This window comes from Herpailurus yagouaroundi, unplaced genomic scaffold, assembly GCF_014898765.1.
Source record: "Herpailurus yagouaroundi ecotype Mexico unplaced genomic scaffold, PumYag 203, whole genome shotgun sequence".
Classification (NCBI taxonomy): Eukaryota; Metazoa; Chordata; class Mammalia; order Carnivora; family Felidae; genus Herpailurus; species Herpailurus yagouaroundi.
In genome coordinates, this window is record NW_024412434.1 from 18,198,499 (window position 1) to 18,215,651 (window position 17,153).

A 17,153-nucleotide genomic window follows, 5' to 3' on the forward strand; every position below is an offset into this window, starting at 1 on the left:
AAGTCAGACGCTTAACCTACTGAGCCACCCAGGTGCCCCTACAATATTCTTTTAAGCACTGAATATCCTTAGAGAAGTTTAGCTACTTGTTAAAGGTAAATGAGAATTTATTCTACTGTCTTTGCTCAAAATGCTGCATAAAAGAGACATTTAAAATAATAAACACATAAGAATTTTGATTTCACAATACGAATTGTTATGAAGTTAAATTTATAATTAAAAACTACTTAAGATCATGTTTTTGACTACACATCCTTTCATTTTTAATTTTTCTTTTTGTCAGTCTCCATGAACTATCTTTAAGACATGATAGGTTCTGAAATCCAAAGAGGGATAAGCCGGTGATAGAATTCGATCAAGAAGAATGTACTAGTTAAATGATATAGATGAACTGATAAGTATTGTTGAAAATATTGATTTTAGGGTACAAATCATATCACAGCACTGACTTTTTATACCCTGAGAATTACTGAAAATCAGAAAGACTGGAATATAATTCAACATGATCGTGACAGATTAGAGCATTGTATTTTTTCAGAAAGACAAAATTCAATAGGAACATGTACAAAAATATACCGTTCCAGACCAAAAACCAACCAATGGGGAAGGACCAGTTATGAATCTAGGGTGTCAGCAGCGACCATAGTCAGCCCTTTTCACTGAATATTCACTGTCCTTGTGCTAAGATTGAATTCAGCTTTGTTATATATATTTTTCCTTTTCTAATTTTTTATTTAAATTCTAGTTAACATGTAGTATAATATTAGTTTCAGTAGTAGGGCTTTGTGACTCATCACTTATATATAACACCCAGTGCTCATCACAGGTGCCCTCCGTAATCCCCATCACCCATTTACCCCATCCCCTGCCCACCTCCTGTCCAGCAACCCTCAGTTTGTTCTCTGTCTTAAGAGCCTGTTTGATACATATTTTTAAGTAATATGGAGAAATAAGTAAAGATTTAAAGAGGAACAAGATGACTAAAATAATGAAAAACTGGTCCTAGGAGGAAAATCTGAGAGAAAAGAGAAACTTCTCTGAAGGCTTCAAGATTGAAAAGGTTCAAGTTCTGCTTGATTTATTACCATTTTCAATTACATGAAGTGTTTTTACGGAGAGATCCTATGAAAACTAACAAGGGAAATGGATTGAAGTTAAGAGATAATGGAGTTGTGCAAATGGGAGAATCCCTGGACTTCAAGGTTGATCAGACTCTGGAATAATTACCAGGTGATGCTGTGGACCCTGCATCCCTAGAAAATATGGAAGCAAAATAGAAATTCTGAGTGGATCTAGATTGACCTGCCAGAGGTCAGGGGAAAACTCAGATGATCCGTGAAAGGACCTGACTGGGCCTGTGTTCTATTAATAATGTTTCGCTCCATGTAGGAGTTGTAAACACAGCTTGGTATTAAATTACATTTTTCTTGGGGTGCCTGGGTGGCTCAGTTGGTTACGCATCCAACTTCAGCTCAGGACATGTTCTCACAGTCTGCGGGTTTGAGCCCCACGTCGGACTCTGTGCTGACAGCTCAGAGCCTGGAGCCTGCTTCGGATTCTGTGTCTCCCTCTCTCTCTGCCCCTCCCCAGCTTGCGCTCTGTCTCTCTTTGTCTCTCTCTGTCTCTCAAAAATGAATAAACATTTAAAAAAAAATTTTAAACATAAATAAATTACATTTTTCTAGGCTTTCTATAAGGACTGGCAACTTTAAGTTCACTTAGAAAGTCACTGTTACTTTACAACTGCATGACTGTGGATAGCAATACTGAATTGTATGCTAGAAATTTGCCAAAGGAGTAAATCTTAACTGTTCTCACCACAAAACGAGGTGGAGAGGGGAAGACAGCCATGTGAGGTGATGGGTAGGTAAGTTAGCTCGATTGTGGTGGGGACTGTCCCACAATGTACAAACATGTCAAAACATGAAGTCGTACACCTTGAATATAAATACTTTGTGCTTGTGAATTAAACCCCACTGAAGCCAGAAACAAATCACTGTATTGAATGATTCTTCCTTTCATTGGGCTTGTTTCCTAGTAAATGACTACATGTTGCTTTGGTGACTGTAACACTGTTCTTAATGTACCTTCCGTACCTTATAATTACTATGAAATAATTACAGTGCATCCTGTCATTTTCTCTTCAGTGTTACAACGTGATCCTTAGGCGTACATTTGTTTTTTTGTTTTGTTTCATTTTGTTTTATATTAAACTTTTTATTAAAACTGAGTCTTCATGATATATTTAAAAGGACATGTTCCACAAACAAATATTTGGACAAAAAATTTTCTATATATAATTATTGGCACATAAATTTAAAATAAAAACTAAGCTCTAAATATTTATATATATATATTCATGTATATATATTCGTGTGTGTGTATACACACACACACACACACACACACACACACACACACACACACACACATGGGTGTATCCAATTCATGTCAGTGATCTGGAATACCTGAGTTTCAAGCTGTTGGTTTTCCAGATAGTCCTAAATGTTTTTCACCCACTTTATAAAGGACACAGTCCATCCAGAAAGAGTAACTTTGGTTAATAGATGCTGTCTCCCAAAGATAGCACAGATGTCCTCAGTGGGATTCAGGTTTATCTTCAGAGGTTTCTTCCAAGTGGAGGTCAGTCTGTGATGCAAGGAAGGATTCCCGTGTAGCAAGGCACTGTTCATAATACTGGATATTCTCCTCAGCCATATCTGTAAATGCTGACTTGATATCACTTTGCACATTATGTCTCCATCTTTCCCAGTCTGCTTTCAGGGCGTTATTAGCGCATTCCACTTTATCTTCAAGTTTTCCAGTCTCTTCTGTAAGCAGATCAGTATCTGCCTTTTTATAGGTCAAAGCTTCCTCTTTGGGTCCAGTTCTGCTTGTATTTGGTCTCTCCTTTCCATAACACCCATTAACATTTCACTATAAAGTACATACTCATGTGCTACAGGAAGCAGGGCCTCTGAGAGTCCAGACGTCCGTTTTTCAGTGGCCTTACAGCATTTGTCAACGCAGCTGGCAATCCCTTTTAGAGCATCAGCCAGATCTTCTTCTGACGCCGACCACAGAATATGGATTGGGCCATATTCTTTCATTTCATCAGAACATTCCCTTTCTTCCTTGTAAGTTCTCTGAGATATTTTGTCTATCAAATTTATTTTCTGGCTAAAAACTTCAACAAAGTTATTCATTTCCGTGAACCCTTCTGGGCGGCTTTTTACGCCTCTCATTGCAGCACAACAGCTCTGACTGTCTGCGTCATCCTGCTGAGTAATCCAGGCCCTTGCTTCTTGGGAGAAGAGAGCTCCCAAGCTGGTGCAGTAAGAAATACTTTGAAGTCTTCATTAAATGTTAGAATTGGGTGATCAGCAATTCGGTTCGGGAACTTACGTAGCGCCTTCCTCCGTGTTTCAATGAAGTCATCGTTAAAGCGCCCCACCATACCTTTCATGATAAACTTCTCAGGCAGTGGTGGAATAATCAGAGTGGGATGTGCGTCTTCAAGTTTTCCTTTCAACCAAAGGAAACCTTTTTTTTTTTAATGTTTATTTACTTTTGAGACAGAGAGAGACAGAGCATGAATGGGGGAGGGTCAGAGAGAGAGAGGGAGACACAGAATGTAAAACAGGCTCCAGGCTCTGAGCTGTCAGCACAGAGCCCGACGCGGGGCTCGAACTCACGAACCGTGAGATCATGACCTGAGCCGAAGTCAGATGCTTAACCGACTGAGCCATCCAGGCGCCCCACCAAACTAAATCTTGATAACGTCTCCTAACTTCAAATTCGCTGGAGTCAAATTCCCCACGAGGTGTCTTAGTAGTAATCCTGTAAGTAATGAAAGGTTCAATTATGGTAACGTGGCTTTTGGGTTCATCAACTGTAATGAAAAGATCTGGCATCATAGGGCTGAAGGAATTCATGTCCATCAATGAGGCATCCTTACTGAACACCTCCAGGTCATCCTCGTCCTCGTCCAGATCCAGCACCTCGGCCTGGAGCAGGGTGGAGGAGTCGCTGCTGCCCAGGAGGGGGGCGCCGACCCCCAGGCTTTCCCCACCGGTGCCCCCAGCCGGGAGCTTAGGCATACATTTGTATATGTGAACCGTTATGTCAACGAGTATTTTCTGCTGGTGAGAGGGTCCCTACCTGAATGTATGTTTTACATTCTTTGCCCTTTTTTCCGGCCAGGCCACCATTTCACCATCCAGGCCAGTTAGGACGCAATGAGATGAACATGTCACTGTGAATGATGCCTCTTCTTCCTGAGAGTCACTATGGCAGAACCCTCTTGCATTTTCCATTGTAGCCTCTGTTTCCGGTTTTTTTTATCTCATTCCTTGGTTCGCTTTTTTTCTTATCCTTTGCAGAGCAAAACTTGCCTCCTGTTGTGATGCTGCCCAAAACTTCATTGTTTCTCAGAATAACACTCCAGCTGGGACCAACATGAGTTACGAGGTGGAAAGCAAAAATGAAATCCTAATTAGAGAGAACATTTTTAACATGTTTCCAGTGGTGAGTAAGGGCTTGTTGTGGTTTATTTGTGTCACCATTCCAGGTGACTTTCCTCTCACTTTATGTTGTAACTTGGACAAATAGAGGGGTTAACTTAGAATTAAAATACCGTATGTGGTTTTGTTGTGTAAGATGTTTGTAGGGGTCCATTTTAAAAAGGCACTTTTGGGGGGGCGCCTGGGTGGCTCAGTCGGTTGAGCGTCCGAGTCTTGATTTGGGCTCAGGTCATGATCCCAGAGTCGTGGGATCAAACCCCCCATTGGGCTCTGCACTGAGTGTGGAGCCTACTTGAGATTCTTTCTCTCTGTCTCTTTCTGTCTCTCTCTGCCCCTCCCCTGCTCATACTCACTCAATCTCCCTAAAAAATAAATAAATAGAAAGGCAATTTTGAATGCAAGTAGCTCTGTGGGGAATGTATTTATATCTTACATGATAAGCTCTCCGAGTCCTTGAGTCCTTCATGACTCATCCTTGAATGAGATGAGGTATTTGGGCTTTGTGCACAGTAATTACTGGGGCTTGGGAAGAGGACCGTTTTTCACCTGGAATGAGATTCATCCAGTTGTCCGTTTTGGTGACTGAATCAATTCATCCACAAAGAACTGTGGGTTTAGTGGCTAGTCTTTGGGAAGTAAATATGTTAAGGATTTGCGGTCAACGATCATAACCTCACAAGACAGAGATTTCTGGGTAGTGTGTTCATTGATGTATCCCAAGCTCCGGAACATTTCCCAGTGCATATATATGCGTTCATTATGTATTCATTAAATAAACTAGTGAGTAATGGCACAGTGTCATCGTAAGAGGAAACTTCTCCTTGAATATAAACCCGAACTTGGGGAAAATTTTTGTCCTGAAGAACATCCTGTTGCTCATAAACACACACTCTCGGGCATCTTTTCACGATTTGATTAAAAGCAGTTAAGCTAAGGCAATGTGGTCAAACATGGGATGACTTTACCAACTGTAGAATATTCAGTTCTTGCCATTAATTCCCTTTTGTTAGAACTTTGACCTCTTACAACTAATTTTTTGGTCATGCAAGTTGTTCCAGATTTTCTTTTGATATTATAATTCAAAGGAAGACGAATTTGCTGGGAATGATTGAGAACTGAATAGCAAATGATAGAGAATAAATATTGCAAATTTTCTGGGAGGAAAGGGGGACCAAAAATAACTCAAAGCGTTCTAAAAATGCCCTCATGATCCATTGAAATTACCAATAATTAAGAAGATAATAAGTAAAGAATATTTCTATTCCTTATCAAGGACGGCCTGGGAGAGTTTCATAATGAGCAACTCTTTCTAGTGTTTTCCTTGCTTTAGACTGACTAGAATAGAGAAGCAGCAGGTATTTTTTTTTTTTTTACTTCTAATTGTCACCTTGAAAAGAATAACTTAACCGAAACTTGATAATTCTGTGTGCAATTAATAATAACAGCATCCATTTTCCAAATTTACACTGAGTTTTCAGAATTAGGGGGAGGGAATTCTGAAGTCAGTACAGTAAGGCTTGCAAAGCTAGGCCACTCCCTTTCCATGGATGAGGCATGTGAGGGAGCTGACCTCCTCCTCACCCTGCTCCCCGCATACCCACCCCCCACCCCCCACCCCGGTGCTCTCCTCTGCCACAGTGCACTCTGGAACACTGTGGAACATGCAGCAAGAAGGTGACAATAGATACTTTTGATGAATGTCGTGAAGTCATTTCCTCCAAACACTTTTGCTAAGTTATTTAAAAAGAAAACAAAGTTGGTTTTCAACCAGGGTGAGCAATGAGCAGGCATTGCTCAGCGTGGCACAAATTTTTTCCGTTTTCTTGGGAGCTTTCTTTTAAGAACCATTGGAGTTTGTAATTCATGTGAACGCATGCCGAATGTGAGATGCCAAAGCATATGGGCTTTTTCACCCAGTTGACCGAGAAGCCAGAGAAAAACATTTTTTCGTGTGCTTAATTGGAGATGATGTTTCCTTCAGTAATCTTTTCTGTTGTACCATTTAGAGAATATTTGCATTCTACCCAGTGTATGGAATTCAGAATTTATTGTGGTCGTGTTGAGTAAACACGGTTGGAAGACAACCTTGAGCTAGCAGTGCAGTGAACTTCAAATACCCTGAGGTATTTGGGAACCATTAATTTAAGAGCCAGGTACCGCTGGGCGTTGCAGATACAAAGAGGAATCAGATACATAATTAAATTAACATTTTATTCATTGAATATGAGAAGCTGTGTAATGTGTTGTGAATGAGAGCGTGGACTCTTTCAAGGGTTTGAATCCCACCTCCCGCACCTGCTAGCTGTTACTTAAACCCATGCCTTTATTTCCTGTCTGTAAAACGCTGAGGTTGTTGTTTGGATTACATGCATTAATAAGTTTTGCACTTGGATCAGTGTCTCTTGTATAATATGCACCATGTGATTTTTAGTTGCTAGAGACAAACCTAGTACCGAGCTAGGGTTTTCTTTGCTTGTTTGGCATCCCCCAGGTAGAGCGTCAGGAGCACATCACAGTCATAAGGATTCGTGGGTTCCTTTGGGCTTCTGAGAACCCCGTTGGCCCTGAGGTGTTGCCATTGGTACTGGTAAACTGTTTTTGGGAAGTAGGGTGCCCTGATTTGTAGCGTTGGCCGATTTTGGTGGTGTAAGTACCCCTACTGTGGCCGATTTAAATTTACCAATGTTTATTATTATTATTATTATTATTACTATTATTATTGTTTTATTTCTTTTATAAAGTAAGAGCGCATGAGCAGGGGAGATGATCAGAGGGAGAGAGAGAGAATCTTAAGCTCCTCCACATTCTTGAAGACTGACACGGGATGGGGTTCCATCCCGCAACCCTGGGATCATGACCTGAGTTGAAATTAAGAATTGGACCCTCAACCGACTAAGCCACCCAGGCCCCCCATATTTACCCGTGGTTTAACAACAGTGCACACAATTCCTGAATATTTACCAGTTGGCTCCCACCCGCTGGTACAGGTGTGCCCCAGCACAAGGCTGGAGGCTGCACGAGGGCAGGCCATTGAGCCAGCCTGCACTTACGGTAAAATCACCGTGTCCATTGCATTGTGCGAGGTCTGTGGTGACAGAAGAGGGAAAGCTAAACGTCAGAAACACCCTCTGTGCCCTTGAAGACCTCCACCTGAATTCTGAAGACAAAACTGGTAAACGAGGACCATGTGTCTGAGCTGCCGTCTTTCGTGCTGCCCAAGGTCACATCGTTCTTTCAGGGAAAGCGACCAGGAAGGGGAAAGCGTGCTGTTGACTCGAGAAGTTAGGTTTCCGACTGGGAAGGATATGGTAAAAGGGGGACGTCTTTTGGAGTCGGCAAGTCCGGTCCTAGGAGGAAATATAAAAGATCCAGGCCTTGGAAATTAATTTGAAATATGTCAGCACAGAGTCAGTAGGGCCTCCCTAAAGAACCGCGGCTGGTCATTTGTGGAGAGATGGCAGGCATCAATCTTATGTCAGCACTGAGCCTGAAGGTCTAACTATTTAAGAAGCACGGGAAACTTCTGCTAAATTAGCTATTAATTTTATGCCCGAGAATAGAGGATTTAATGATACTTTCTAATTGCTTTATTTCCTCCATTTTGCTGAAAATGTTCCTGTTTGTTGGAAAGGCCCAGTGCGGGATTTTGCCATTCTAATGTTATTTACTTAATTACGTGGTGTAAAATACAGTAAGTTATATTTTATGAGCAAATGTATTATATTTTATATTACTACATTATATGGTATTCGATACACTGTCTATTCCTCTCAAGAGAAATGAGAGGTATAGTATAAGTTTACAGCATTATTTTAAGTCATAGTTGATCAGCATTGCTACTTCTGCTTTTTTTCCTCGTTTTTTTTCTTTCCTTAGCATGTCTAAATATTAAGCTGCTGGAATTAAGCGGTGATGGTTATGGTTCTGAAACTAAAGATATTTCACTTTCTCCTGATAGTCTCAGCCTTTTATGGAGCACCCTTATAATCGGTGTGCCGTGGTTGGAAACGGGGGGATTCTGAATAAGTCTCTTTGTGGAGCCGAAATAGACAAATCCGACTTCGTTTTTAGGTAAGACCTGTCAAATTGGTTCCTTTGAAACCAAAGATCAGTTGGATATTTTAAAAGGATAGTGTAAAGGTACTCCGTGTAAATTTTGACCTTTGAGCTGTGTTGCTTAAGTCTACAAATGACGTAGATGGCCTTTCCTGAAGTGTGAAATGGATCATGGGTTCCTCAGCATGTTAATACCAGAAGGATAAAACTGTGCTGTGGCCCCTTTGCAGAAACTCAGCTTGAGATCATGGTGAAAAAGGATCTTCACTGCAGGACTTCTCAGAGCCTTCAGTGTCGTAAGGATGCCATGGCTCCCTGAGAAGGACTCTGGAGAACAATATTTCCCAGGTTCACCTGAAAAAAAAAAAAAGACTATATATATATATATATATATACACACACACATATACACACACACACAGATACACAGATATAATTATGGTTTATATATATTTAAAAAAATATTTTTTAACAGAGCATTTCGAGAGTTTTGTTCTCAGATAAAACTTAAGAAAATGCTGGCCTGCACCCTATTGCCATGCTACATCATTGTTTATTTAGTTCTCTGGCTTGAAATTAAAAAAAAAACAAAAAACAAGAAATTGTGGGGCTTCTAGATTCTGGTCTTTTAAAGTGTTGGTGTCTCAATACCTGCTAGCTTGCAAAAACAGAAGCAAAAGTGGTTTCTCTGTGTGCCTGTGCTAACAAGCCAAGCTACAGAGTTTCTGCGCTTTCAGAATTCGACGGAAAGGTGATTCATCCCTGTGAGGATGGATTTCAATTGAAATGCACCTTTTTAAAAAGTAAGTCAGTCGAAATCTGTTTCTTCCTATTGCAGAGGTACTGATTTCATACATCAGAGGACATCCTTTCATCTTTATTGATTTCAGGCTGCCCTTTTTAGCAACTGAAAAGGAAGATTTTCAGTCGGTAGCTCCCCACCCCCAACCCACTGCCTCACTTTAATCTCATTTAAAGTTTTTATGCTGAAGGTAATGACAGACCAATAGATTTGACACTCCAGCAGGTCACTGAATGTGCTCCTCACGATTAATGTTAAAATGACCAATACCTGAAGGATTTAGCCATTTTGAAAAAGCCGTAATAAAGATACATCATTCTTCTTGTGCTAGACTTTGTATAGACTTAAGATTCCCAAAACATCTGTGGGGACGTTTATGCCTAATGTTCCTTTTACCTTATAGCAGATACAGGAAATACAGATTTAGACTTAAAAATACAAGCAGGGGCACCTGGGTGGCTCAGTGGCTTGGGCATCTGACTTCGGCTCAGGTCATGATCTCACAGTCTGTGAGTTCGAGCCCCGCGTCGGGCTCTGTGCTGACAGCTCAGAGCCTGGGGCCTGCCTCGGATTCTGTGTCTCCCTCTCTCTCTGCTCCTCCCCTGCTCACGCTCTGTCTCTCTCTGTCTCAAAATTAAATAAAAACATTAAAAACAAATACAAAGAACTCAACAACTTCTTAATTTATAACTCTGTAGCTGCTTCGGATCCTGTGTCTCCCTCTTTCTCTCTGCCCCTCCCCTGCTTGCTCTCTGTCTCTCTCCCGCTCTCAAAAATAAATAAACATCAAAAAAATTATAACTCTACAGTAAGTGTGTACGTTTCTAGAGTCTGCATTTGCTGAGGCTCAGATATGTTGCTGATGCCGAGTTCCCTGTGAACTTAGCCTCCCAGACTGGAAGGTCGAATGAGGGTTTCGATGTCGTCAGAGTCATTAAAATTTATTTAAATTTGAAGCCTGACCAGATTTTGGCAATAAGTGTCCAGAGTTTTATAAAAACAACCTGGAAACTGCTTATTATTCATTTCTTCCTTTCAAGAGACTGGGACTCCCAATTAAGTATGTGAGGAACAAAAAGAGGGGTGATGAATGGTTTTACCAACTACTACTGTATATGTAGTTTGCCTTGGAGTTTCCTATGACACTATATTGGAAATCACCTTTGGTTTTCAAAAGAGTATGAGACTGTTTTAGAAAGTAGATTTGTGGGGCGCCTGGGTGGCTCGGTCGGTTGAGCGTCCGACTTCGGCTCAGGTCACGATCTCACGGTTCGTGAGTTCGAGCCCCGCGTTGGGCTCTGGGCTGACGGCTCAGAGCCTGGAGCCTGTTTCGGATTCTGTGTCTCCCTCTCTCTCTGACCCTCCCCTGCTCATGCTCTCTCTCTCTCTCTCTGTCAAAAATAAATAAAATATTAAAAGAATATGTTTTTTTAGAGAAAGTAGATTTGTTACTACAGGATGTCCATTAATGAGGGCATTTCTGTGGACTATTATCTGTGATTAATATTTATTTTTCCCAAGGTGCCATATTTAATTATTTTCTGGTATATCTTTTTTATTTTTTTATCAATGAGAGATGCACATGGTTCATTTGATTTTATGTTTCATAGAGTGTGGAATACTATTTCAACCTCAGTCACTGCAGAACACATGAACTTTAAACAGCTTTCCTTAGGAAGCACTCAAATATGCTTCCTTTGTATGTATAGCTTTAAAGAAATGGTCTACTTGAAATTCTATAAGCAATACTTGGGGAGTCATAACCAACCGTCTCTTTTTTGTGAAAGGAATATAATTACTCAAAATTACAATTCTTAATTTGTTTTGAGTACTAAAGACAAATTAGTACTCAAAAGAGGAAGAGAACATTTAGATGAAAACATCATTATAGGAACATTAGGGTTTTATTTATTAACAGCATAATTTGGTACAAGAAAAACTCTCCATATGGGAATCAGGAGATTTTGATTTTTTTTAATACAGTGTTTGCTTCTGGCAGACTGTAACCTTAGTCCCAGTGCCTCAATTTTTTTAAATCTGTAAATTGGCGATCATACCACAATGGGAATATAATCAATAGAAATAATAATTTTAATAACAGGATTATGAACTCTTCAGAAGCTTGGCAAGGTAATTGTCATTTCTCATTTGATAGGTATAAGGGTCTTAATATTGAAAACATTTATCAAGTTTGTATATTTCATACACTGTTGAAATGCCAGTTAAGAGTTCAGTACGAGGGTGCCTGGGCGGCTTGGTGGGTCAAGCATCTGACTTCCGCTCAGGTCATAATCTCATGGTTCATGTTCAAGCCCTACATCAGGCTCTGAGCTGAGCTGTGCTGACAGCTCAGAGCCTGGAGCCTGCTTTGGATTCTATGTCTCTGTCTCTCTCTGCCCCTCTCCTGCTCGTAGTCTGTCTCTCTCTCAAAAATAAATAAGCATGAAAAACATTTTTTTAATTAAAAAGAAAGAGTTCAGTACTTATTAAATAGTTTTAAATGGAAATCGGACCAATTCAGAACCCCTTGATAGCAACAGTTTTCTCCAGTAAAGTGACAGTGATCGTATGTGTACGTGTGCTTTTTTTATAAGTCGTATTTTGAAAATACTTTTTTTTTTCAAATTTCAGGTGTAACCTCCCCCCAATTACAGGAAATGTTAGTAAAGACGTTGGCAGTAAAACCAATGTTGTGACTGTAAATCCCAGTATCATAAAACTAAAGTAAGTACCTCCAAGTTACACAACTGTTTGAGAACATTCGTTTCATTGTCGAACACGTTTCTTTGTTGCTGAAAAACACTACTCTTGTTGCTGAAACTGACTTGCAATATGGCTGGAATGACTTTTGGGGAAAAGATAGAAGAATATATTCATAATTTTTTACTTTTTCTCAAGGTTATACCTCATAATAGGTATGACCAGTTGTACTTTTTTTTTTAAGGAAATCATTTTATTTTATTTTAAAGATGTTACTTTATTTTTTAAGTAATTTCTACACTCAGTGTGGTGCTTGAACTTACAACCCCCGAGATCAAGAGTCACATGCTCGACTGACTGAGGCAGCCGGGTGCCCTGACCAATTGTACTTGTAATGTCATAAGCTGAACATTACTAATCAAATGCAAACTCATTTATCTCTTCGTCTTTTGTAACAATAGTAAAGTTACTTTTGAGAATTTTCTTTCAGAGTTTTAGCGTTACTCTTGAGAGCAGTTTCTTGATAAAGAGTTTAGAAACTTCAGAGAGTGAGCCTTGGGAGAACCTGGCCCCCCCCCAAAAAAAACAGTTTTTACTTCAGATAGTTTATTAACAAAAAATAATTCCTTTATTTCATTTTTTGCAGCAGAACTACTACAAAATGTTGCTGGTTGATAAAAATCCCATACATAGTTTTGCTCCATTGTTTTCATCAAAATTGACCAGTAATCATTATTAATAAAATACACAATAGAAATATATATTCAGAGAGTTCTAGTATATCTTAAAATAATATAAAATATTGTACCTGTATCCCAAAAGTTTATTTTTTAAACACAATCACACAGATTAGTATATTTACGAAGGTATTCTTTAAATCACACATACAGAGCTATCACGATACATGGGATAAATTTGACGTGTGGTGTGTGTGTATGGATACAGATATTTTAAGTTCTTCAGAGGAAACTTCTATGATCACATGCACAGAAAGATGCACAAATAACAGGTGTACAGCTCAGTGACTTTTTTTTTAATGTGTAGACATTTCAAGAGTGTACTGTTTGAGAAAATATCAATCATTATTAATTTAGAAGTATTTGTGTATCAAAAAGCAACCTTAGAGAAAGAAATTACTGAGTTGGAAACTAAAATAACATAAGAAATGTGTGGTCCGGTGGGGATATAGCCCAGTAAGAAGATATAAATGGGGGGAACTTAGGTGGCTCAGTTGGTTAACCATCTGACTTCAGCTCAGGTCATGGTCTCACGGTCTGTGGGTTCAAGCCCCACTTCGGGTCTGTGCTGACAGCTCAGAGCCTGGAACCTGCTTCCGATTCTGTGTCTCCCTCTCTCTGTGCCCCTTCCCCGCTCACGCTCTGTTTCTCTCTGTCTCTCAAAAATAAATAAGCATTGAAAAAAAAAGAAAGAAAGAAAATATAAATGAAGGCTTACAGATACCTCAGAAGAGCAGTGAAGACCTACCCCTTGATATTTATAGGATGCTTCCTTGTACTTGAGTCCATTGTCTCTTAAAAGTGGTTCAGTTGCTTGGCCAGTGGTCAGTTCAGCCTTATGTAACCCAAACTGCTACTTTGATCATAATGATGATGGTGGTGGTTTTTTGCTTTTGTTTTTGTTTTAATCTGGCAGGTATGGGAACTTAAAGAAAAAGAAAGAAATATTTCTGGAGGACATTGCAACCTACGGAGACGCATTCCTTCTTCTGCCGGCGTTTTCTTTCAGGGCCAACACCATTGCCTCTTTTAAAGTGTATAACACACTCAAAGAGGCTCACGCAAGACAAAAGGTTCTCTTTTTCCATCCCAAGTACCTGAGAAATCTCGCCCTCTTCTGGAGAACTGAAGGTGTGACAGAGTTTCGCCTGTCCTCTGGCCTGATGGTCACAAGTGTGGCCGTGGAGCTGTGTGAGCACGTGAAGCTGTATGGCTTTTGGCCCTTCTCTAGAACGGTAAAAGACACACCCGTCAGCCATCACTACTACGACAACAACCTCCCTAAACGCGGTTTCCATGAGATGCCCAAAGAATATAGACAAATTCTCCAACTTCACTTGAAGGGAATCCTCAAATTGCAATTTAGCAAATGTGAAATAGCCCAAGCATAGTATCTTAAGGTGGGGGTGGTTTTGATACAACGCGGTGGGTGAGTGACAGTGTTTCCCCACAGGAAAAGCCGTGGTTGTAGGGAGAAGAGAAAGAGCCCTGAAACCTGGTTTGATCAGAGCTCCCCGCTAAGCTTGCGTCCTCAGCAGCTCATGAACTTGTTCGGATTTGCAGTTTCCCTCCCTGTGAAATGGGGACCGTGATAATCTAACTCGCTTCAGGCAAACGTGGTAATCTGTGAAAACTCTTGGCAAAGGATTTGGCCTGATGAGGTAGGGACTCCCCGAATTTTTCCTTGTTGGTATCTATTGTAGCCGTTTCCACTCTCACCAGACTGATAATAAAAGGCGGGCGGTCTTGAGGACCCTTCCTGGAGAGAACAGCTGTGAAATGCCAGCATTCGCTGGGGCTCTTTCCTCAGCACGCCTCTCTATTATGGGTCATATCCTTCTCGTCCTTCTTCCTGTCTTCGAAGAGTGCATATAAGGACTTACAGCAAACCCTTGATTCTTCAGGAATCAAATCCTTCTCTTTGGGTGATAATGTGCCTGCTTCTGATTACCTTCACGAATTGTGTCGTTAGCTGCAACGGTGTGTTGGTTGGACTTAGGCCAATGTTTTTCCTCCTTTGTCTACATTTCGAAGTCACTCTTTATAATTTATATTAACTTCCTGACTTTACTCTTAAGCATTTTCCTTTTCCACTGAGAACCTATTTCAAGAGCATGAGGAGTTACAGTACCCAGTTTTTCTTACCTGTGTTCTTATCTCTGGGGTCACGCATTCAATTTAGTTGTTGTTGTTGTTTTTTTAATTATCAAACAGCTACTTCATGCCAGACCCTGTAACAGGCTGTGTCTGTGAGAGGGACATAAAGACCAAGCCCTTCAGGAAGAAATGGACACGTGTATGACCAACTGTAATACGGTATAATAAATGTTATTACGACAGCTTTGAATAAAGTACTGTGAGGAAACAGAGGTAGGAATAAATAAATCTATTTCAGTGGAATCTGTTTCAGAGAAGAGGTCATTTCTGAGTGAAGCCCAGAAAATGAGTAAGGTGTTAACAAATGAAGAAGATTCCAGGTAGAGGGAATGTGATGGGGAAAAAAGCTGTCCCCTTGATTCTGATTCACGCAAATGAGGATATTTGAAGGTAAATCATGGTCTTTGCCCCCAAAACTGTCACTTAAAGGGAGGTTATAGTGCATGGGAATGATGGCTTGGGCCCGCCTCTGTGAAATGGCAGTGATAGTGACCTGATTGATTTCATAGGCAAGCTGTAAGGATTAAAATACACAAAAACTTAATTCTCACAAGGAAAGGTGTGTATTCACATGAGAAGTAAGACTAATAATTCAAACATCAAATAAAGCTTCAGTGATATCAAATATTGCCATTTTTATACCAGTCTCTTACATGACGACGATACCTGTTAACATAGGTCATCCCTGCATCGGCTGCATAAGTTATTTGACTGAACTGAGTAGCTGTGTTTATACTTTCCCCTGCTTGTCTTGCTTGTCTTTGTACCGTTGCAAGGAGGGCGGAAATAGGAGTGGAGCAGACTGGCAGCGTGCTGAATTAATTACAAATATAATTCTGAATTCTTACCGTAGCCAGACTGCTGTTTTAGTAAAGGTTCCCTTTTAAGAACACTCTGCTGTCAGCTGCTTATTTTGGTAAAGTACCTCTTCCATTTCATTGTGGTTGACATTGTTTTATGCCATTCTTTGATCACATTTTATTTGTTCTTCTGTAGCAGATGAAACCTGTTGGCTCCATAAATTGCTTAAAACTTCATATATAAATATTTTCTAAAAGGAGCGTGCTTTTAGTTACATGAAGTCTAATTTATTCATCTTTTCGTTTTGTGGTGATGAAGGAGTAGATATTCAGAAGTTATTTTAGTAAAATTATATATGATTAAGGGCAGAGATTACTTACGTTTTCCCCCATATAACTTACTGTTTCACCTGAGGAAATCTTCTCTAGAATATCAAAGTAGAATCTTCAGTGTCATTGATAACAAATTTCAGAAGTATTTGAAATGGTATGTGTTGGATTGCAGACTTCTCTGGAACTTCCCAGGTGTAATCCAAAACTGGCCCCTGTCCACAGAACACAGGGAGAGACCAAACAAAGAGGCAGGCCACTTCAGATTGGTAGGTGGCCCTTTAAATAAGCAAGGGACCTTGCATATGGGATTGTCTTGGGTGGCCACAAGACTAGTAGGCCTCCACGTCTGTCTGCTAAACTTAAAAGTTTATGTAGAGGCCTTAACCGGGGTCAGACGTGTAAATTGTCCACTTGGTCTCAACACCACATCACTGGCTCAGGGCTGTGTCCTTGGGGAAGCTTCTGGGAGCAGGGAAGACAAATAGAATGCACATGCCAGGGACATGGGAGGGAATAAGGAGCCTCCAGTTGCTGGGGTCCAGCTCATGGGTCAACTGGCTATCGTGTCCTCTTGATGACCTCCCCCAACACTGTGAGATCAAGAAGCCGCATCCTAAGGATACCAACATTCTAGTAAAAGTTAAGTAGGAAAAAAAAAAAACAAGTTGTGGAGATAATTGTAGACCTTTCTACATGAACATAACTGAAGTTGGTTTTCTTTTTAACATTTATATTAATATTTGTATTGGCATCCTAAAAGCATGTTGAAATTTTGCAACAATCCTGGCTAGGTTAGGGTCGCATTAACCAAAAGTCTTTGATCAAAAAGAACATGGTTTTCTTTGTTTCTCTTTCCCAAGTTGGTCTGTAACTTGTGAAATCAATGGGAGGCCTCACTCACATCACATTTCCTCTTTGGTGGAAGACAGCGTACCACATGTCCCATTATGATGTGCCAATAATGCCCTTTTGTGCCAAAATAGAATTTTTTTAACTTTCTTTAAAATTTTTTTTTCAACATTTTTTATTTATTTTTGGGACAGAG

General features: G+C 40.2%; 2 protein-coding genes across 2 annotated transcripts in view; one reads left to right on the forward strand and one right to left on the reverse strand.

Annotated features, from left to right (window-relative positions):
* The window catches only part of ST8SIA6 (ST8 alpha-N-acetyl-neuraminide alpha-2,8-sialyltransferase 6), an 89,774-nt gene extending 74,174 nt beyond the window's left edge, over positions 1–15,600 (forward strand). Inside the window, exons 6-9 of the mRNA XM_040450952.1 lie at positions 4,383–4,527; positions 8,482–8,594; positions 12,013–12,105; positions 13,735–15,600. Of these exons, the coding sequence (XP_040306886.1) occupies positions 4,383–4,527; positions 8,482–8,594; positions 12,013–12,105; positions 13,735–14,209 (826 nt within the window). The 3' untranslated portion in view covers positions 14,210–15,600. The remainder of the gene's footprint in view (positions 1–4,382; positions 4,528–8,481; positions 8,595–12,012; positions 12,106–13,734) is intronic.
* On the reverse strand, positions 2,513–4,100 carry LOC121014545 (sorting nexin-7-like). Its single transcript, XM_040450937.1, is given in 4 exon segments — positions 2,513–2,876; positions 2,879–3,253; positions 3,256–3,542; positions 3,772–4,100. Coding segments are annotated over 4 exon segments (1,269 nt in total). The 3' UTR covers positions 2,513–2,598.
* Positions 15,601–17,153: the final 1,553 nt, after the last annotated feature.